This window comes from Piliocolobus tephrosceles, chromosome 12, assembly GCF_002776525.5.
Source record: "Piliocolobus tephrosceles isolate RC106 chromosome 12, ASM277652v3, whole genome shotgun sequence".
Lineage (NCBI taxonomy): Eukaryota > Metazoa > Chordata > Mammalia > Primates > Cercopithecidae > Piliocolobus > Piliocolobus tephrosceles.
In genome coordinates this window covers 43,361,296-43,383,625 of record NC_045445.1, presented here as the reverse complement: position 1 = coordinate 43,383,625, position 22,330 = coordinate 43,361,296, and the positions used below count along the sequence as shown (strand labels likewise).

General features: G+C 40.6%; 1 protein-coding gene across 10 annotated transcripts in view; it reads right to left on the bottom strand.

Moving 5' to 3' along the window:
* Window positions 1-22,330, bottom strand: part of CHRDL1 (chordin like 1) — a 116,849-nt gene that overhangs the window by 10,784 nt on the left and 83,735 nt on the right. For 6 of the 10 annotated variants that reach the window (XM_031936615.1, XM_031936620.1, XM_023203017.2 and 3 more), the window contains 3 exons: window positions 16,587-16,654; window positions 10,115-10,283; window positions 5,200-5,409 (listed from right to left, as the gene is read on the bottom strand). In XM_031936615.1, the coding sequence (XP_031792475.1) occupies window positions 5,200-5,409; window positions 10,115-10,283; window positions 16,587-16,654 (447 nt within the window). The remainder of the gene's footprint in view (window positions 1-5,199; window positions 5,410-10,114; window positions 10,284-16,586; window positions 16,655-22,330) is intronic. The other 4 variants (XM_031936616.1, XM_031936617.1, XM_031936618.1 and 1 more) reach the window with 1 other exon arrangement.

Sequence of the window (22,330 nt, the reverse complement as noted above, 5' to 3'; positions counted from 1 at the left end):
CATGATAGGCCCCAGTGTGTGATGTTCCCCTTCCCGAGTCCAAGTGAGCTCATTGTTCAGTTCCCACCTATGAGTGAGAACATGCGGTGTTTGGTTTTCTCTTCTTGTGATAGTTTGCTAAGAATGATGGTTTCCAGCTGCATCCATGTCCCTACAAAGGACGCAAACTCATCCTTTTTTATGGCTGCATAGTATTCCATGGTGTATATGTGCCACATTTTCTTAATCCAGTCTGTCACTGATGGACATTTGGGTTGATTCCAAGTCTTTGCTATTGTGAATAGTGCCGCAATAAACATACGTGTGCATGTGTCTTTGTAGTAGCATAATTTATAATCCTTTGGGTATATACCCAGTAGTGGGATGGCTGGGTCATATGGTACATCTAGTTCTAGATCCTTGAGGAATCGCCATACTGTTTTCCATAATGGTTGAACTAGTTTACAATCCCACCAACAGTGTAAAAGTGTTCCTATTTCTCCACATCCTCTCCAACACCTATTGTTTCCTGATTTTTTAATGATTGCCATTCTAACTGGTGTGAGATGGTATCTCATTGTGGTTTTGATTTGCATTTCTCTGATGGCCAGTGATGATGAGCATTTTTTCATGTGTCTGTTGGCTGTATGAATGTCTTCTTTTGAGAAATGTCTGTTCATATCCTTTCCCCACTTTTTGATGGGGTTGTTTGTTTTTTTCTTGTATATTTGCTTGAGTTCTTTGTAGATTCTGGAAATGAGCCCTTTGTCAGATGAGTAGATTGCAAAAATTTTCTCCCATTCTGTAGGTTGCCTGTTCACTCTGATGGTAGTTTCTTTGGCTGTGCAGAAGCTCTTTAGTTTAATTAGATCCCATTTGTCAATTTTGGCTTTTGCTGCTGTTGCTTTTGGTGTTTTAGACATGAAGTCCTTGCCCATGCCTATGTCCTGAATGGTACTACCTAGATTTTCTTCTAGGGTTTTTATGGTATTAGGTCTAACATTTAAGTCTCTAATTCAAGATGGATTAGAGACTCAAATATCTTTAGAGAAGCCTTCCCTGACCACTCCTTTAAAAGTGCTTCCTGCCCCATTCACTCTCTCTTGCTTCTGTTTGGTTTTTCTTCACAGCACTCATCACAATCTAAAATTACCTTACTGATTTGGGTTCACTGTCTTTCTTTTCCGCTAGAATGTAAAGACCATGCTGGCAAGTAGCCTTTGTCTTGTTCACATCTCTGTCCTCAGTGTGTGTAACCGTGTCTTGCACACAGTAGGTACTTAAAACATATTTCCAGATTGAATGCATGAGCAAGTGCATGCCTTCTGATGCTCTGCAGTTGCAGAGTACCTGGAGCAGGTGCCCTTGGCTATGTGGATATTGACTCTCAGGCAATGTGACTAAGGAGCAATTCAACATGCAGACACCCGTGTCTGGCTCACTGAGAGGCAGATACACAGAATGAGACAGAAATTCTCTTCTTCCATGTTGCTCAATCAATCATCTATCTCCACATACTTGAGCAGAGTAGGAAAGTGGCAAAAATAGCTCTTCCAGAAAAATCGGTTTAATCATTCAGACTTCAATATATTGCCAACTGCGATACTGGTGGGCAGTTTTTTACATGATAAATTTTATTACGTTTTCTAAATACAAAAGTAACACATATTTACTATTGAAAATTTGGAAACTACAAATAAATAAAAAAGAAAATAAGAGTTACCCATAATTCAGTCACCTAAAAATGGTCACTGTTAACATTTTGCTATATGCTCCTCCAGTCTTTGTGTTTCTCTTTTTTGTCTTAGCATATATAAACACTTTCTTTCTTTCCTTCTTTCCTTCTTTCTTTCTTTCGAGACAGGGTCTGGCTGTTGCCCAGGCTGTAGTGCAATGGACGATCTTGGCTCACTGCAACCTCTACCTCCCGGGCTCAACCCATCCTCCCAAGTAGGAGTAGTTGGGACTATGGGCACATGCCACCACACCTGGCTAATTTTTGTATTTTTGGTAGAGACGTGGTTTTGCCATGTTGTCTAGGCTGGTCTTGAACTCCTGGGCTCAAGTAATCTGTTCGCCTCGGACTCCCAAAGTGCTGGGGTTGCAAGCATGGGCCACCGCACCTGGTCAATGCTTTCTTTTTTAACACAAAAAGTGGGATCATAATATACATATTGTTTTTTAGCTTGCTATTTTTACTTAACAAATACATTGCAAACATCTTTCTCTGCCATTCAATCTTGGTCTACAATGACTTTTAATGGCTATATTAATATTCCACAGTACAGATACACCATAATTTGTTTAATCATTCCCATATTGATGAACTTTCAGATTGTTTCCAATTTTTCAGTATTGTAAACAGCACTGTAGCAAAAATTCTTATTTGTATATCTTTGTGTATGTCTCTGATTACTTAGGATTCCTAGAAGTGGAATTTTTTAGCCTTTTTTTTTTTTTTGAGATCGGGTCTCACTCTGTTGCCCAGGCCAGAGAGTAGTGGTGTGATCGTGGCTCGCTGCAGCCATGATCTCCCAGGCAATGATCCTCTCACCTCAGCCCTCAGCCTCCGAAGTAGCTGGGAGTACAGGCATGTGCCACCATACCTGGCTAATTTTCTTTTATTTTTGTAGAGATAGAGGTCTCACCATGTTGCCCAGGCTGGTCTCAAACTCCTGGGCTCAAGAGATCTTCCTGCCTTGGCCACCCAAAATGCTGGTATTACAGGTGTGAGTCACTGCACCCGGCCACCAAATGCTTTAATAAACATTACCAACCTGAGAGGACAATTGTTTTAAAAGCAATGACTTGTTTGTCCTGTTCTCACATCTTTTTATTTTACTTTTTAATTGAATCACCTACATCCATAAAATTTCAAGCACACAATGAAATAAGACTTGGTCTGAAGGCCCGAGATTCAAACTGGAATATTATACAATGAGAAGTTTTATGTTATCATGGGTAATTTATGTAAATATTAGTTTTTGTCTGAAATTATCTTGTTGCATTACTTTTTAAACTATTAAATGTTAGACTCCTGACAGAAAATTGTGTTCATGAAATTTTCTCTTCTGTCAGGAGTCTAACATTTAATAGTTTAAATAGTTCATGAAACTACCACTATGTGACACTAAAAGGTTTGAGGATCCAGTAAGACCACAGACTTGGAAGTCATAATAGGTGATCATTGCTGGGTGTCCCGGATGTCCATATCATCCTTAGAATGTGCTCTCTGTTGGCCGGATGCAGTGGCTCACACTTGTAATCCCAGCACTTTGGGAGGCTGAGGCGAGTGGGTCACTTGAGCTCAGGAGTTTGAATAGCTGGGTGTGGTAGTGCATACCTGTAGTCCCAGCTACTCGGGAGGCTGAGGCAGGAGAATCACTTGAACCAGGAGGAGGAGGTTGCAAGGTTGCAGTGAGCTGAGATTGTGCCATTGCACTCCAGCCTGGGCGACAGAGCTAGACTCTGTCTCAAAAAAAAAAAAAAAAAAAAAAAAAAAAAGAATGTGTTCTCTCTGTACTCGTAATAAATACATTTTCTCATAAATTTCAATGCCCAGTTCTCTACACCTTATCAAATAGCTCCTGTCCTTCCTGTCCACACCCTGCCCCCTATGTACTCTGGAAGATGGGGGTTGTTACATTGAGGAAGATTCTGTGTCCCAAAATCAGTGCCTCTCAAGCTGTAATGTGCATTAGAATCACCTGAAGTTCTTGTTAAAATGCAGATTATGATGCAATAGGTCTTGAGTGGGGGCCTGAGAGTCAACATTTTTAACCAGCTCCTAGCTGTTGCCAGTCCATAAACCATACTTTGAGTAGCAAGACCATAAATGACCCTGGGCCTACAGCAGTAGTTCTCAAACTTTTCTGCACATAATGTTCACCTTGGGATCTTTTAACAATGCCACAGCCCAGGCCATACCTCAAATCAACTAAATTACAGTCTCTGGGGATGGGACACAGGTATATGAAGAAGCTCTCCAAGGGGTTCCAATATTCAGACAAGTTTGAGTACCACTGACCTGCAGGAAAACGCTCAATAAATATACATTGATTCACGGCATGTTTGCCTTCTAGTCATGAGGAACTAAGTTGAAGAAGTATATAATTTAGCTCTCTCCCTGCTTTTAAAAATGTTTGAATTTTCATCTGTGTTTATAAAAATGCTTTGCAGAAAGCATAAAAAATGATAAATTCATGTGCCTGGGATTGACTAAATCATTGACTCTTAGAATGCTGGAGCTGTAAGGGCCCCCCCAAAAATCTACTCTAACCCTCTCATTTTGCAAAGAAGGAAACTGAAGCTCAGAGGGGTGAAGTGACTTGTTATAGATCACACAGGAAACCTGTGGCACACCAAAGACAGAATGCGATTATCCATCCTATATTCTGTCAACCCCATTATTAGGGATTGATAAATCCTAATATCAATCAATGATAAAAAAATAAAAATATATTTTATTTAGCTCATGTTTTAAAAACTGCGATTTAAATAATTAACTTGTCTTTTTTTATCAGTCAATATTTTCTACTGGCATAGAAAAAACAATGGGCTGGAAGTGACTTGGGTTATAGGCCTTGGTTTTATGATCGATTAGTTGAATGAATCTGGGCAAGTCATTTGACTTTATGTACTTCAGTTTGCTTATCTTTAAAAGAGAAATAACAATATAATTATAGGATTCTAGTGTTAGAAGGGAGCTTACAGATAGTTTTTCTAAACTTTCAATTGTACAGATAAGGCTAATGAGGCTCAGAGTGGATATGGCACATTTCCAAGGTCACTCAACACCTTAGGCTTGGATCAGAACCTGGTCTCCTTCCACTCTAACTCACCTGCCTCTTGTCTTGTCTTAAAAGGGAAATGGATGTGATTGTACTTTGATGGGTTTAATAGTGATATAAATGAAAGCTGCTACTGTTCTTCCTAATCAACATGATAGCCTAAATTCTCTACTATTTAGAAAAGCAGGTAAGTTCAACACTCAGGGATACATGAGAGGTGTGGTAGACAGAAGCATATTTCTGGGTAGTAAATTTCTTCCATGCAACTGTCTTTTCAGTCTTTCAAGAGAGGAGAGAATGAAATTCATTATTATTAGAAATATTATCATTATAATTATATGAAAGGTTATATTTCTGATGCCCAAAGAAAGTTTAGAAAGACTATGTGGGAATCTCAGTCAACCAAAGGCAGGGCCTCCAACCAACGCACCTTTTGCTTTTTTACCTGGACACACCTTGCAGCACTTTCCATCTATTTTTTGAGGATACTTGCAGGGGTATCGATTAGGGCAGTGGATTTTCTTACACTCTTGCTTGGTGACATTACAAGTACATAGCACACACTCCACAATGCCAAATGCCCGGAGGTTTGGGTGCCAGGACTCTCCATGAGAATAGGTCTTTCCATTGGAAACACACACTGAAAGAGAATGCAGTATTAGCAATTAAAAGCTAAAGAGCTAAAATGGAACCCTATATTCAGAACTCAAGCCCTGAACTGCTTAACACATCAACCATCTTTTGTTCTTGTCATAGTCATGGGGCTATGTTTACTGAGTAGTATCTGTGACCAAAAAACAGCTTGGGCCATATTCTACTCACAGCAGTTTCTCCAAATTCTTCAGCAGCAGCTTCTGGATGCTTATAAATGGCCTCACACATAGTAGGCAGTCTATATATATATAGAGAGAGAGACAGGATCTTGCTCTGTCGCCCAGGCTGCAGCAGTGTGATCGTGGCTCACTGTAGCCTTGACTTCCCGGGCTCAGACAATCCTTCCACCTCAGTCACCTGAGTAGCGGGACTACCATGCACCACCATGCCGTGCTACTTTTTTTTTTTTAAATTTTTGTAGAGACGGGGGTCTCCCTATGTTGCCCAGGCTGGTCTCAAACTCTGACACTCAAGAGATCCACCTGCCTCAGCCTCCTAAAGTGCTGAGATTTCAGGCATGAGGCACCGTACCCAGCCTCTATATATATATATATATTTCTTTTTTGAGATGGAGCCTCGCTCTGTCATCCAGACTGGAGTGCAGTGGTGCAATCTCGGCTTACTGCAAGCTCTGCCTCCCGGGTTCACGCCATTCTCCTGCCTCAGCCTCCCAAGTAGCTGGGATATAGGTGCCCTCCACCACGCCTGGCTAAATTTTTTTTGTATTTTTAGTAGAGACGGGGTTTCACCGTGTTAGCCAGGATGGTCTTGATCTCCTGACCTCGTGATCTGCCTGTCTCCCAAAGTGCTCGGATTACAGGCGTGAGCCACCAAGCCCAGCTACATATATATATATATATATATATATATATGTATGAGAGAATAAATGAATGCATGAAAGCAGAGTTCTATCTCTAGTAGAATGTAATGTTAGTATTTTCAATTCTATAGAAAATGTGTATGCCTCAAGTGGATGTGCTTCCAGGCATGAAAATTTCCTTGGGAGATTTGCTTTCCATGGAGGCTAGATGCAAAAATTACTGCTCTTCCCAAAGGGGCAGTTTCTTCCAGATCCTGAAGCAAATCCATTCAGAATGTCAAATGCTATGAGTCTTTCTGATCCACCAACATATATAAGTATGAAGCTTAATGGTGTTGGGCACCCTTTGGTGTGGGAAGGAAGGTGGTAAGTCAAGATTGAGAGGGAAAGGACCAACAGGCCTCCTGGGTAACTTGTGAAAGGATAGCCTTTTATGCCTCTAATCTTCAGGCAGTTTCCTCAGTCTCCCACCTCATAGTGGCTATAGATATTTGGCTACAGCTGATCACTGCTTGCTTCACAGATATCCTTTGGCAGTCTGACATTTGTTAAGTGGGAAGTTAAGTCATTGGCCCCATGTCTTCTGAAGGGCCTTAAAAGAGCAAGCATCTGGCTGGGCGTGGTGGCTCCTGCCTGTAATCCCAACACTTTGGGAGGCCGAGGCAGGAGGATCCCTTGAACCCAAGAGTTCAAGACCAGCTGGCAAACAAAGAGAGACCCCAGTCTCTACAAAAATAATAATACGAAAATCGCCAGGTGTGGGAGTGCATGCCTGTAGTCCCAACTACTTGGGAGGCTGAGGTGGGAGGATCACTTGGGCCCGGGAAGTCCAGACTGCAGTGAGCCATGATGGCGCCACTGCACTCCAGCCTGGGTGACATAGCGAGACCCTGTCCCCTCCCCTGACACACCCAAAAAAAGGAGCAAGCATCTGGGATGCAGGCTGAGGGGCCTAAAAAGGGAAGGGGCCTAAAAAGGGAAGGGGCCACAGGAGCATCTTTCTATGCAAATCAACACCAAATATATCTGGCTCCTACTATAAGGCATGGAGCTGGGCTCCAAGATAAGAACTGCACAGGGCTGCAGATAGGGAAGTCTGAGGATGAGTTATCTCATTTTTTGAGAGTGCTGAGACATTGTGGAGATTTCAAGTCATGACTAGGACTGAATGTGTTTCTTATTATTCCCATCACCTCATCACACCCAGGGAAACCTGTGGGCATCCCAATCAACAACATCTCTAGGGTGGGTTGTATCACTTCAGGCGGGGTTGTTGGGGAGATATAGTCCCACTTGAGGCATTTCTAGGAATTGGCTGATTTGGCTGCAAGACAATGGCCTCAGAAGGATGAATCACTGGGCTCTTTCTCATCGAGTTCACTGAGTCGCATTAAGATACAAGAATAATGTTGGCTGCCTTTTCCTGTCCTTTGCAAGAGCTGCTAGAATACTGGACACTCTAACTGGTCAACCCATGTAAAGATTTCCAATAACTTAAACTGGAGTGGCTCACAATATTACAGTGAGACAAAATGGAGAGCTGACACCTCAACTGTGAGGTCAGGGCTGTGGACAGGATCACACAAGACAGGCCAGACGTGCTGTTCTCTTTCCTGCCCCTACCTCTTTTTTTCTCCCCAAACAGTGATGTTCCCTTCTAGACAGTGTGATCAAGTGGATACACAATATGCTTCAAGAAAATTTAGGCTGGATTCAAGTTCAAAATGGTGGAGTCCTATCATTTTTCTTATTTGATGCTAACAAGGAGCCAAGTAGATATATCAGAGGACCACATTATTAGCAAGAGATCTAAGGAAAAGAACGACCCATGCTGAGCAGGGCAGGCAGGACTCCCAGTGTTATATGGCTAGGTTCCCTCTCCCCTGAACATTTGGACTAAAGGAATGATCTAGACTGGGTGAGAGCTCAAACTCTGCAGTGGAATGGGGTGAGGTTAATTCTCAACAAGGAAACACAACCCTCTCCTTACCCAAAAAATTCTCGGGATGATTTTGAATCATCCAGCTTGGGAGTTGGGGGTGGGGACAAGTGATTCCTCAGTGAACTATATTAGAAAGGTCAGAATAGAACTATTGCATCCAAATCAGTGGGGGCAAATGAATAAATGTAAACCAGCTGGGGTTTTTGTAGGACCTGGAGAAAATCAAGGGATGAGCCTCTGCCCTGAAATTAAAGAGACCTTGTGGAAATTGTGGGATTTAGGATTTTCAAAATCCATTTTCCTACACCTTTAAAAAGCTTTGAAATACTTTCACAACAAATGGAATCTATTGGAGGCAATTTAGAATTGAAAATCAAACTATCTTAACCTAACTCTCCCTCCTTATTTCATAAACTTTTATCAGAAATCCTTGGAACTTAAAAATAATAAAATTCAAATCAAACACAGATCGATAGTATTTTCAATTCTTCTAATACATCACCATTTTCCATTAACAGTTTTATTTTGAATTTTTTTAAGCCTGCAAATTTCAAAAGCAATTTAATTTTTTTATCTGTAATCTGAAATTTACATCTAACTAGTAACAGATGTGATCAACTAGCTTTGGCTTGACTAGCTTTGTTGAGATTTATGGTAGGAGTTCTTTGTAACGGATTGTTTTTCACCCATGTTATTCAATCATTTGGTTTAATAATTTATTGCTTTTAACCCATTCAGAGAACTGCTTTTGATTTGTTTTCCCTTTAAAGGAAACAAAACATGTTTGTGGTTTCATAAAAGGAACCAGCTGAGCCCTTACTCCAACGAGCTGGTTGACAGGAGGCCTAAAAAAGTAAGAAGCAGTCAATTGTTTGATTGAGTTTCTCCTCCCCTGACTCCTGCTACTGGTATGTGTGTGTTTGGGGGTGGGGGGCGGGGGGCAGGGAGCAGGTGGAGGCCAGAAAATGCTGTGCAAGAAGAAATTGGAAGCTATGGAAGTCTGTGGGTGCCTGTTGTAGCCAGTTGATCAACTAAGTGGACAGCATGTCAGTCTTAGCCTGATCAGTCTTCCTGGTGCTCAGCCAGGTGGTTTTGGGATTTCTCACTGGATTACTCTTTTACCTTTTTAAAATTTTTAATTTAGAGACAGGGTCTCACTTTGTCACCCAGGATGGAGTGTAATGGCACAATCATAGCTCACTGAACTCCTGGACTCAAGTGATCCTCCTGTCTTAGCCTCCCAAGTAGCTAGGACTACAGGCACTCACTACCATACTTGGCTAATTTTTTTTAATTAATTTTTTTTTGTAGAGTCTTGTTATGTTGCCCAGCCTGGTTTGAATCCCTGGCTTCGAGTGATCCTCCTGCCTCGACCTCCCAAAGTGTTGGGAGGCATGAGCCACTGCACCTGGATTACTCATTTCTAAGGACAGTCTCATATGCTACATATTCAACAAGAATCTGAGGGTGGGGCCAGGAATATGTATCTTTAACGAGAAGCCCAGGATAATCTGGGGTGCACTGAGGTGTGAGAATTGCTATTTCTAAGGTATAGATAAGAGCTTCAGTGATGTTGGGCACTGAGTACCTTTGAATGTTGGGTCCCCTACTAAAACACAGACAATCACTCTTTCTGTTAAAGACCCAAGGAATTTTCCCAAATGACCTACAATCCCCAGGGACAATTGAGAAAATATAAGAGGTTGTTTCACAAGCACAAAAGGGGCCAGACTATGCTCTTTTGGCTGCATTTAAGGAAGTCCAAAGAGTCTCCTGGAGTCACCCACTTTATGGACTTGATGCTAAGTGAGCCACAAGTGAATATGGGCTATTCCTGGGAGAAAGAGTCCTTTCCCAGCTCCAGCTCTGCAAAGACCAGGGCTGCTGAGGCCCTGTTGTGGAAGTATACAAAAGAAGGATGCCCCTTACCTTGTCCATGCTTGTGTTTGTTATTGATGACAATTTGCACAATGGTTCCTGATGCTTGCTGGGAATCCATAAGAGCTCCGCGGTGACTTCTGGTCCCAGGAAAGCGGGACAGACCTCCAGCCTGTCGGCTTGGTGGAGGATCATAGTGAGAGCGGTGGTAAGAATGCCTCTGTAAAATGACAAGAACAATTTTCATCCAAAAGCCGCCAATAAGATCACAGAGATTAAGTTATATACACTAGAAGTCATTCAATAATTTTGATTTATAGTGGTGAGCTCTGATTTCAGCTGCATGCTCACCTACACCAATAGAAACAGGGATGTGATCATGTAAAAGCATCATTGGCAACATGCTGAGGTTTATCTCTCTTCTTCTAAAAGATAGGACTAGATTCACATGCAAACTTCTTAGGGAGAAAAGAGCCAAAAAGGCTAAAGTGTCCTTCCTGCTGCCAAGACTCTCACATTTCAGTTTAAGAGTTAAGACATTAGTCTGCACGCAAGGCAGAACGTAAATAGAGACCGCAGAAGAAGTAAGAAGTCCTGCGCAAATCAGGAGGAGAAAGAGAGAGCTTCTAGTTGGGGAGGGTTTGTGATCTGGGCCATGAAGGATGGGTAGACTTTTTTACAGCCAGAGTGTAAGGGGAGTAGTCCAGGCAGAGGTTTCCAAGTTGAGAAGGTGAAGCAGAGAACATCGAGTCCATAAAAGGGAACAGTTGCAGGATAACATTCCAAAAGTGGGTTGAAGCCAGATCATGGAGGACTTTAAATTACAGGCTAAGGGGTGAAGACTTTATTTGGTAAGCAATAGAGGTGAGGGCATAGAAGGCTTTGAGGGATTTTTTTTTTTTTTTAAGTTAGAGAAGTAATGTAATCAGAACTGTTTCAGAGCATTGAATCCTGATCATGCATAGGGTGAACTGGATAGGAGGAAAAGATGAGATTTGAGTATAGTCTTGATAAGATGTACTGAGACTCTAAACACAGGTAATGGCATAAGATAATACAGCACAGTACAAATACCCTAGGTATTTTATAGATAGAAGAATTGATAGTACACGACAGTATTGGCATGTAAGCTCTACAAATCAAGGACTTTTTGTTCACTGCTACATCTCTAGTGTCTAGAATTTAGTGCCTGGCATCTAGAAGATGCTCATCAAATATTTGTTGAGTGAACAAAACTGGCACCTAAGAAAAGCTTAGAGTCTTGTCATACAAGCAATCTTTCAGCAAGGGTTCAACACATGATGACCAGACTATTGTGCTACCCACCCCTCTCCTAGGAGCTAAAGTAGGCTGGGGGTAGAAGAAGATGAAATGAATGAAGAATGGAACCTTAAGGCTTAAAGCCAAGTAAGATTAATTGTATTTTGTATGCAATTGTTAGGGGTGAAGGAGGGGGAACCCATTAAAAAAATCTTTCACAGGCAATTGAAAAGGAAGATCTTTATATTCAGTGACAGAAATAGTAAGGAACCTTGGGAAGATAGTTATGGGGTCCCCTGACCATATCATCCCATAAAACACTGATTAAAGTTATGGGCCAGACACACATGTTGCAAATTTCGCTTTGGGAAGTATTATTGCTCTCCTGGCAGGAAGGGGCCACTGTTAGGGGAAAGGGAGAGTAAACAGGAGCTGAAGTAAGAGGACTTTTTTTAGCCTTTTGAAAGACAACATTATTCTCTCTATCTAAGAAGAGCCTACGCTGGTGCATTGCTATCAAAATTCACACAAATGAGAATCTGCATCGATTTGTTTTCATGTACATGGATAGGATTCTCAGTGCAAATATTCCTCATTCCCACAATGGCTCATACTTTTCTGCCATAATCGCTCATATTCCACAAAGGCCATTACAGGTTGCTCTGTCCTTTTTGAAGTTTGGCAAAGTTTTGCCAAAGGAACACAGAGAGGACAGTTTGGCTGGTTGGTGTCCCACTGATCCTAAAAAGAAGCAGTTAGACTGGGATAGAATTGGAGAGGGAAGGTTGTTGGCCCAGGATAAGCTGGAAGTACAAGAAGTTCTCTGACTCATGATGGTGAACACAAAATGAAAAGCTATTCTTTAGCACTAACATCTCAGACCTGGGACATATCATAATGGCAGGACAATGATCATGACGAAAAGAAAAATCCTCAAGAATTTTCATCACAGACCCTATTGTAGACAAGTCAGTCCCCTAGAACCTAATCTTGTTGAAGTCTTTTGTTTTACAGACAAAGTGAAGCCAGGGAGGAGAGGCAGTTTATTCAAGGTGACAATGCAGATTGAGTTTTTGGAGATGGTAGAAGTGGGGGGAAGATGAACAGAAGGAGGAAGAGAAGGAGAAGAAGGAGAAAGTGGAAGAGAGAATGTCCAATCAAACTCAGTGGTCTATAACCATTTGACTAAAAGCTGCTCCAAAGACAAGTTCTTTCAGATACGGAAGTTCATTCAGCTACAATGTTCACCACCACATACTCCACTTTGGCTATACACTAAAATTACCTGGTGAGCTGTAAAAAATACTCATACCTGGGTCCCACTCCGAGGGATCCTTATGTGAGTGGTTTGGGGGAAGGCCTGGGCATTAGGATTTTTATATACTCCCCAAGAGTCTCTGGTTTGAAGCCAAGGTTGGGAATCACTGACATAAAGGATCTTCTGTTTGGGGGCTGGAGTGGGTGGTGGTGGTGTGCGACTTTGATTTAAGGGTAATGGTTCTTTTAGAGTTCCTCCCGTAAACAAATGAAAGAGACTTATGAGGGGCCATTCTGACCTTGTAACTCAGAGCAAAGGAGAAAAAGGTTATTAATGCCCTGAAGTAAGCGAAATTGGAGCTTATCTTAAAAATTAGCTGCAAATAGGCTGCTTGAGAGAGCAGGTCAAAACCAGTTAGAAATGACCATATAGCTATGATCTTTTATTTTGCTCAGTATTTTGGTATTTTTTGATTTACTTACTTGAAAGACTGAAAAATATTTCAGGCTTCAGAGGTGGCTCTAAAACAATTCTTTTCTGGTGTTGAAAAATCCCCACTATTGTAGAGGCTCCCCAGGAATTTCATGTTCTAAAGTCTAAAATGTAAGAGTTTTATTGGTGCAGACAAGAAAACATCAGGGTCCAGAAAGGGCCCTCATGTTAGTGATATTGTACAATAGATTTTCAAGATGTTACTATTTGGGGAAGCTGGGCAAAGGGAATATGGGATCTCTCTGTATTATCTCCTACAACTGCAAGTGAATCTATAGTTATCTCAAAATAAAAAAGTTTAATTTAAAAAGCGGCTTCAGAATACATTCTAATCCATACAGCCATTAAAACATTGTATCTTAATCACTACGAACCTAGGACTATGCCTGGCTAGAAGACACTTAGACCAATTTCTGTCCCAAACCATTGTTCTGACAATGTGAATGAGACATGGATTTTTATCTGTTTCATGTTGTTTCTATCCCAAACCCTTTCACTTTTTTTAATGGTACATTTCAATGTAATCTACTGGGGGCAAAAATCAGGGCTTGGCTGTTGTCCAAAACAAAATTATGCATGCTTTCATGTTTTGGCTTTCTAGTCTGTGCCTACTTCTTCCTCCCCACGTACCACACCACTCCACACACACACACACACACACACACGCAAGCGTGTGCGCGCGTGCACAGACATACTCCCCATCAATGGCAGGAGGACCAATTCATGAGAAATTACAACTTAGAAATCAAACAAAAACTGTTTCAGGTTTTTACAAAGGAGTCATATTTGAACCACTGGTTCCCCTTCCTGTGCACTTCATAAAACTTGCTAAGCTGATGGTTTTCAGACCACTTGGCAAAAGAAACCAGTCAGCTGTATTTCTGTTGAACAGAGATTTTGCTGGTTTGGGGTAAATAGTAACAGTTTACGAAAAGGACAGTCTACTGGATAGGAAATGTGTTGTTAGGGCTGCCTTTTCTTCTTCCCCTGAGGAAGCTGGGCCTGCAAAGGATATTCAGAAGGGATTCTCCTATTTTCTCATTTTAGGCTGGTCAAGAGCAAACAACAAATTTGGAGTTTATTTCTGATTTGAGACAAATTCCTGTGCATTAAAATTAACAAGGAGCCCCCTCCCCACTATACCATCACACACATTTTACGCCACCTCCCACATCCATTCATTGAACACTTATTTATTGGGTGACTACTATGCGCCAGGTATGTATTTTTCCATTACTACAGATGCTATTTATTATTCAAATCATATCCCACAATATCTATCCCTTTCAGAACAAAGGAAAATGTTTATTTATAATAAAGTGAAACCATATGGCCATTTTGGTCTACCAGACCCAAATGTTTGTTTCTAAAGATAGGTCTTGAACTCCTTTGAAAATCAATAACTATATCAAGGGCCCACATTCTGTACCTGACCTTTTTTGCTACAGGAAGTACTATCACTAGGCCTGCCAATGAAGCTGAAAGATAAGCGTTGGAGTTGAGGACAGTGTAAAATGAAGTCAAGAAGAAAGGCTAATTCATGGCATTACCAGCAAGACTGCTAAGGTGGCCACAGTGCTTAGTGTGGGGGCCTCTCAGGGAATAAGCCACATAGCTTAAGGTGACTGAACCCTAAATTTGTTTTAGAATGACATCTGGTTGACAGTCACTAATTCAGCCACGCTCAACTTCCTACCACAATAAAACATCGGGGCTGAGAAAAAGAGGAACACACAACACAGAAAACTGAGACTGACATCATCTCCTGTCAGGCTCTGGAAGGAATTTCACTTACTATAAAGCAGATAGAGTTACATGGAGAAAATCTTTCCTCAGGGTTTATATTAACCAGCAAACAGGGAAGCCCACCCTCTCTTGCAGGATGCTGATTTTTTGAGATGTCCAGAGTACTGTTCTTCAAACCCCTTCTCCCCAATTCTTCTGCAACTATTCAGAAACAGCAGTGTCCAGAAAATAATACCGATAGACAGTAAGACAAATAGAAATGGTTCCATCTCACTGCTTAATCTTCGGGTTGGGTGTTGGCAAGCTGGGAGCATGCAAGTCAGAAGTGGCCCATGTGATGACCGGGAAGCCCAGCCTCAGCAGCACTGTGATATTTGTATGAGTCATTCTACTGCATCCCCTATCAACACCTTCCTCATATGCTCAATATCCTCAGGCTTGCCCTGTAATTCCCTGGACTCCTGCCTTATATACAATCTTTGCTGTGATGTTCTAAGGTTTTAGAAAATCAATTATATTTTATTACAAAACTAATTGATGCTTATGGGAAAATATCCGATTATACAGAAAATATAAAGTAAAGAGTCAAAATCTACCTTTCCATGTGCCTGCTTCTACTCCTTTAAGATTAGCACACCTGAGATGTTGGTATGTGACCTTCCAGATTGGTTTATATACATTTATATACATGCACATACAGTTTTTACATAAAGAAGTGGTAGTGTAAAATTTCATTCTGCACCTTGTTTTGTTACTTAATATATCTTGGAGCTCGATTCACTTTACTACATTTAGACGTGTACCATATTCTTTTTAACAATTGTACAGTGTCCCATTAATTGGATGTACACACCAAGTCCATAGTAGACATTTAGGTTGTCTCCATTTGTTTTGCTTGTATGAAAACAACAATGTAATGAATGTCTTTGTATACTTTTTTTGTACAAGGATGTGATGAACACCTATTTATGTGCAATGGTCACCACAGTGCATTTTGTATGACACATTCTTTGAATTGGAACATCTCCTTTTCGGATTTTAAGAAATTTGAAGTGTAACTCTTCTTAGACATATATTTTTAGAGAGGAATTCTATTTTATAAATTACTTCAAAATACAAAAGAACAAAAGATGCTATTACTTACATAGAAAGATGCCTACTTGTGAGGCTTATTCTGAGATTAGTGCAGAGAACAGAAGGGAGACATTGCCAGGCTGAAGGGAGGAGAATCCAGACTGCTACCTTTCCTCTCTTCCAACTGCTACCTTTCCTCTCTTCCAACTGCTACCTTTCCTCTCTTCCAACTGCATGACTGAGCGACTAAGGCTTGGCAGAGAGTTTATGTGGACACATCTGAAGTACCTACCAAATCCAACCAAAAAGATGGTTGTTATCTTACAACCCCACAGAAGGTCCTCACTGTTGAGGACAGGAGGAGTGACCTGGCTTCCTTAGAGAACGTACATAGACTTGGCAAGTCATCCTAAAAGAATACCAACTTCTGACCTAGACAAAGGGCTGGGGCTATGGTTTCTTTGTGCACATTTCCTGCTTCCAGTTACCAATTTTACAGTGTACTTAAATGGTTTCCAGTTGGTGATGACATTCAAAACTTTGAGAAAAGGGAAGAAAAATGGTGTTAGAAATCGGGGTCTTTTTTTTTTTTTTTTTTTTTTTTTTTGGATTTGCTAGAATAGTAGCCATGGGGAGAGGAAAGCTTGGCCTGATGCTGTGGAGTGTTGAATTATTTGAGCTATTCACACTTACTGCTTCTCTGTTGGCAGGCTGTCGGAAGATATCACCATCAGAATGTTCCCATGACAATTCTCCATCCCCTGTTTATTAAAAAGAAATAAAGAGAAAATCACATTCATAGAAGGGAAAGCTATCACCCTTGTGACCCAGCAACATTTTGATACTATGATCCCAAAGTTCTCGAAGTGTTTTTGCTTTTGTGGCTGTCCTTCAAAAAGCGGCTGTGAAAGATTTCTCTGGGTGTGCCCCATTTTTCAAAACAACTCTGAAGAAAGTTGCCACTTTCTAAATAGATGACCTAGCAACATTATGCAGAATTTGGAAAATGAAAGGAAAATAATCACTTTCCACCTAATTTAGCCATCATTGTCACTTTTGCTCATTTTACTTCGTGACAGTTAAGTATTTTGTAGGTCGTACTTAACTTCTGTTTAAACTACCATTAAACAATGAGTTCTGAGGATTTGATGTGTCATAATTTCTTATGACACACCTTTCTCTAGGTCTACATGACCCACTCTTTGGACAGAGAACTCCTTATCATTATCTTCCATAGTAACTGCTTATAAGAAGAATATTCTACTTTCAGCTTCTAGAGCAATGAACACGCAAGAGATGTGGATATACGTCAGCTAATTAAAAAACAAGAGGATAATTTCCAAGAATATTGCTCTTGTGTTACTTATGACCAAGCAAGCGAATGGGAAGAGCCTTGTCTTAGAGATGTTTGCATCACTTGAAATGAGTACTATTTAAATTGTACATATGGCTGAAGATAAACCTAATATTCAACATATATTTTATAAGATAACCAGGAACACAAAAAAGTATAAGTACTAAGAATTTTCTATTCTGATTACTCTCTCAAGCCTTCATAAGAGTAACAGGCCGAGTGCAGTGGGTCATGCCTTTAATCCCAGCACTTTGGGAGGCTGAAGCAGGCAGATTGCTTGAGCTCAGGAGTTTGAGATAAGCCTGGGCAACACAGGGAGACCCTGTCTCTACAAAAAGTACAAAAACTAGCCAGGCATGGTGGTGTGCACCCATAGTCCCAGCTACTTGGGAGGCTGAGGTAGAAGAACTGTTTTGAGCTTGGCAGGTAGAGGTTGCAGTGAGCCGAGATGATGCTACTGAACTCCAACCTGGGCAACAGAGCCAGATCCTGTCACACACACACACAAAGAGTAATATGTTACGGGTTCAAGCATGTGGTAGTAGTGTTAGGGGAGATTACATAGTATCATAGGCTTTTAGGGCTTGAAAACGACCTAAACATTAGTTTGATAGCAATATTAGAATCAGGCAGTGACTTATAACAAAGTATAGCTGTGAATCTTCATAATTCAAATATTATCTGATGAAAAAATAATGAAAGCTGAAGATTTAACTAGTTCTAGGTTAATCTTCGTAAAACAGTAAAACACCATTTTGATTGTATAATTGTGTCATTCCCTGATCAAAATCCTCAGTGGGTTCCCAACCAAGACTCTCTACAATCACCCCTTACCTCATCTTTATTGAACACCTACCTCCCACCCAATGATCTCAGCTGCTCTACAATGGGAACCCTTTGAGCTATTTGCTCTTCACTGAACACGGGACTCCCATTGTTGCTTCCGTGCTTTAGCTCATGTTATTCTTCTTCTGAAATTATCTTCCATCTCCCACGCCCCATAGCTTCCCCATGCCTGTGAAAACCATTTAGGTTTTCTCTCCTCTACAAAGTCTTCTTCCAACACTCTTACATATTTCTGATTGCCTAAAGGACTAAGCGTCCTGAAGTTTTAGAAGTATAGAGGACGTCAAGCATAACTTTGTCCAACTGCTCCATTTAACAGATGGAGAAACCATGGCTGAGAGGGGAAGTCGCCATTCAGAGTCTAATAATGAGTTTGTGAGAATTAACACCAAAGCCCCAGGTTACCTGGCTCCCAAATAGGTATGTCCGTTCCATAAGAAAAGGGTTCCATTACCTGTGTTACTATATCACTATCATCTATAACCATGCCTGATACATAGCAGTCGCTCAGTAAATACTTGTCAAATGATGAAACTGGGAGGCCTTCTCTGACCACCCTATCCACAATTCCAGCGCCCATCTGATATTTATGCCTGCTCTTTGCTTTTTCTCCTTAGCACTTATTACTATCTTATATTTCTTATATTTTATTTATTGTCTGCTTTCCCCTATTAGAATCCCCTCATGACAGCAGGGATTTTTGTCTATTGTGTTTACTGATGTAACTCCAGCATCTGGGGCAGTGCTGGGGACACAGTTAGTACTTATTCAATATTTGCCGAATCAATAAATATTAAAACACTGTACAATATTTATTACTGTTAAATGTTTTCTGGACTTTCCTCATCTCCCTAGAGAGTCTGTAAATTCCTTGGAATGAGAGATTATGTCTTAGACCACCTCTGTATCTCCTAGACCACTGCTTCTCAAAATCTGCTTCCTGGACTAGCAGTATCAGCTTCACCTGGAAACTTGTTAGAAATGCCAAATTTCAGATCCCAATCCATACCCACTAAGTCAGAAACTCAGGGTGGGGGCTGGTGATCCTGGGTTTTGACAAGCCTTTCAGGGGATTCTGATGGATGCAGGAATTTGTGAATAACCAGGCTGGAGCACTTAGCTTATTGCTGGGTACACATCAGGCACTCAATATATGTATTGAATTGAACTGCAGTAATAGATACAGAATTAAGTGCTTGGTCAATAGTACATATATTCTTCTCTGCCTGTTTTATTCCATGTCTGAGTAAAGACGGTAGACTGCAAGCCGAACTCTGTAGAAACCCTGACTGACTACTGTAAAACAAAGATGATTTCAACTATGTTTATAACTGGAAAATTATGCCCAAGAGTCAGTTAACATGCATTGAACACTTCTTGGGTGAAGAGCCTGATACTACAGCAGAAAGAGGAGAAAATCAGGCTGGGCCCTTGCCCTCAGGATATTTACACCCAGGTTGGAGGTGATGGGAAATCAATATAGGAAACAGCCTAAAAACACACACAAAAAGCAAATACAAACGAAATACACATGCTTAGGCGACACTGAAGGGAGGAGTGCTCAGTCAGATGTAATCGTAGAAAGCTTCCTAAAAGAACCATTAAGTTACATTTTTAGAAGTAGATGCGCCGGGCGCGGTGGCTCAAGCCTGTAATCCCAGCACTTTGGGAGGCCGAGACGGGCGGATCACGAGGTCAGGAGATCGAGACCATCCTGGCTAACACGGTGAAACCCCGTCTCTACTAAAAATACAAAAATAGCCGGGCGAGGTGGCGGGCGCCTGTAGTCCCAGCTACTCGGGAGGCTGAGGCAGGAGAATGGCGTAAACCCGGGAGGCGGAGCTTGCAGTGAGCTGAGATCTGGCCACTGCACTCCAGTCCCGGCGACTGAGCGAGACTCTGCCTCAAAAAAAAAAAAAAAAGAAGTAGATGCTGTACAGCATAAACAGACAGTGATACAGGCAGAGAGTACCTCAACCAAAGGGAGTGACATTGGCAAAGGACCAGAGCTTTGTAAATAGCAAGTCTCATACTGGAAACAGCAAGCAAGGTGTGGCTTGAGTAGAAACTTCAGATATGAAAACAAGATAAATTACACTGGTAATTGAACATGTAGAGAGAAAGGGAGGAGAAGGAGAGCGAAGGAGGGAGCGAGGGAGAATGAGAGAGGGGTGGGTTGTTGAGGTAAATAGGGGTAGTAAATAATTGCTTCATGGACCTTCTATTTGATAGCACAATAGGGTGACTATAGTCAATAATAACTTACTTGTACATTTTAAAATAACTTAAAGAGTGTAATTGGATTGTTTGTAACTCAAAAGATAAAAGCTTGAGGGGATGGATACCCTATTCTCCATGACGTGTTTATTTCACATTGCATGCCTGCATCAAAACGTCTGTACCTCATAAATATATACGCCTAATATGTACCCACAAAATTTTAAGAAAATAATTAAATTTTAAAAAGTAAACAGTAAAAATTCGAAAAAACATATAATTTTGTAAAAGGCTGAAGAATTCACATTTGATTCTGTTGACAATTTTTTTGTAGGGGTTCCTATGGTAAAAATGATATTTGTGGAAGTCCATTCTGGCAATGGAGTGCAGACTAGTTGGGGAGTAACTCGAATCTGGGAGGCCATACAGGAAGCTGCTATAGTAGTATGTAATAGGCCATGAGCATCTGTGCAATAACACACAAGAAGGACTGAATGAGACTCCTACAGATAAAAAGAAACTGATGAGACCCTGAAGGAAGATTTGATGATGGGGAAAGAAGGCAAAGGGGAAATCAGTATCTGACAACTCTTGGGTTGCAAATCTGGAGAGCTGGGGACAGTGAGCAGGGATGAGCTTAGATTTACCTGTCCCCTTTGTTTCAGTGGGCAGTAGTGGGTCTGGGCCAAATAAAATTTGGGACTAGAGAGAAGAATAGAAACCAGTAAAGATTTACCAGCAAATGGCAAAAGAAAATGTAAAAGCTATATAATGTGGTTTCAAGCCTAATTTAAGTAGTCAAAAGGGAGAAAACAAGTTGCAAGAGAAAAATTATAGACTAGCTCTCTTCATCAAATGTCCTTTTAAAATGTAGATTTAATGATTGGTATTGACATAAAATGTTTACTTAGCTGGCCTTCTGAGAAGTTCAGTTTATTGAATTTATACCCTAGAGTTTTTAAAAGGATTTTAATTAAAGAGTGTCTTTAAATACTTATAGTCCAGTCAGAATCTCAAAGCATTATAGAAGCACATAGCGCCTGTTACAAATGAGCAGAGAGGTAGGATGGCAAATGAAGGAGGCAACTCACTATCAGGCATAGGAGCAGACTACTAATGCCCTGGAACACAAATCAGATGAGTGTGTTGTGACGTGTATTTGATGAGCATTTGCAGACAAGAATGCATACCTAAATTTCAACACTTCATTAAAAACTAATGGAGCCTATATATCAACCATCTGATCTTTGACAAACCTGACAAAAACAAGCAATGGGGGAAAAGATTCCCTATTTTATATATATACATATATATACATATATATATATATGTATAGACGCACACACACACACACACAAAACCTGTATGATATATATCATACTAAACCTGTTAGTATCCCTAACAGGTTTTAGTATCCCTAGTCTAAAATGCTCCAAAATTTTTTTAGTATCCCTAGTCTAAAATGCTCCAAAATTTTAGTATCCCTAGTCTAAAATGCTCCAAAATTTTTTGAGTGCTGACGATGCTCAAAGGAAACTCTCACTGGAGCATTTTTGGATTTGGGGTTTTCAGATTAGAGATGCACAACTGGTAAGTACAATGCAAATATTCCAAAATCCAAAAGCACTGGAAATCTGAAATACTTCCAGTGCCAAGCATTTTGGACAAGGGATATTTAACCTGTATATAAATACACACACACATATATATATATACACACTACATTTACATATAAGATATACTATATACATTATAAATTATATACATTAAATATATAAATACTAGGAACTGTTAGCATTTCTGTTGTCTCCAAGCTTTCAAAGTCATCAAAATTGCATTCTCTAAACTTGAATGTTCTGTTAAGTCTATAATGTGTCTGTTAAAGGTTTTAAAATTTGAGTTATTCTATTTAATTAAACCCATAATTAAACTGGAATTATCTTCTCAGATGTTGACATTTTATAAGGCTATAAGTGGTTCTCTAGACCTGGGTATGGTCTATCTGGATAGCTGAAAATAG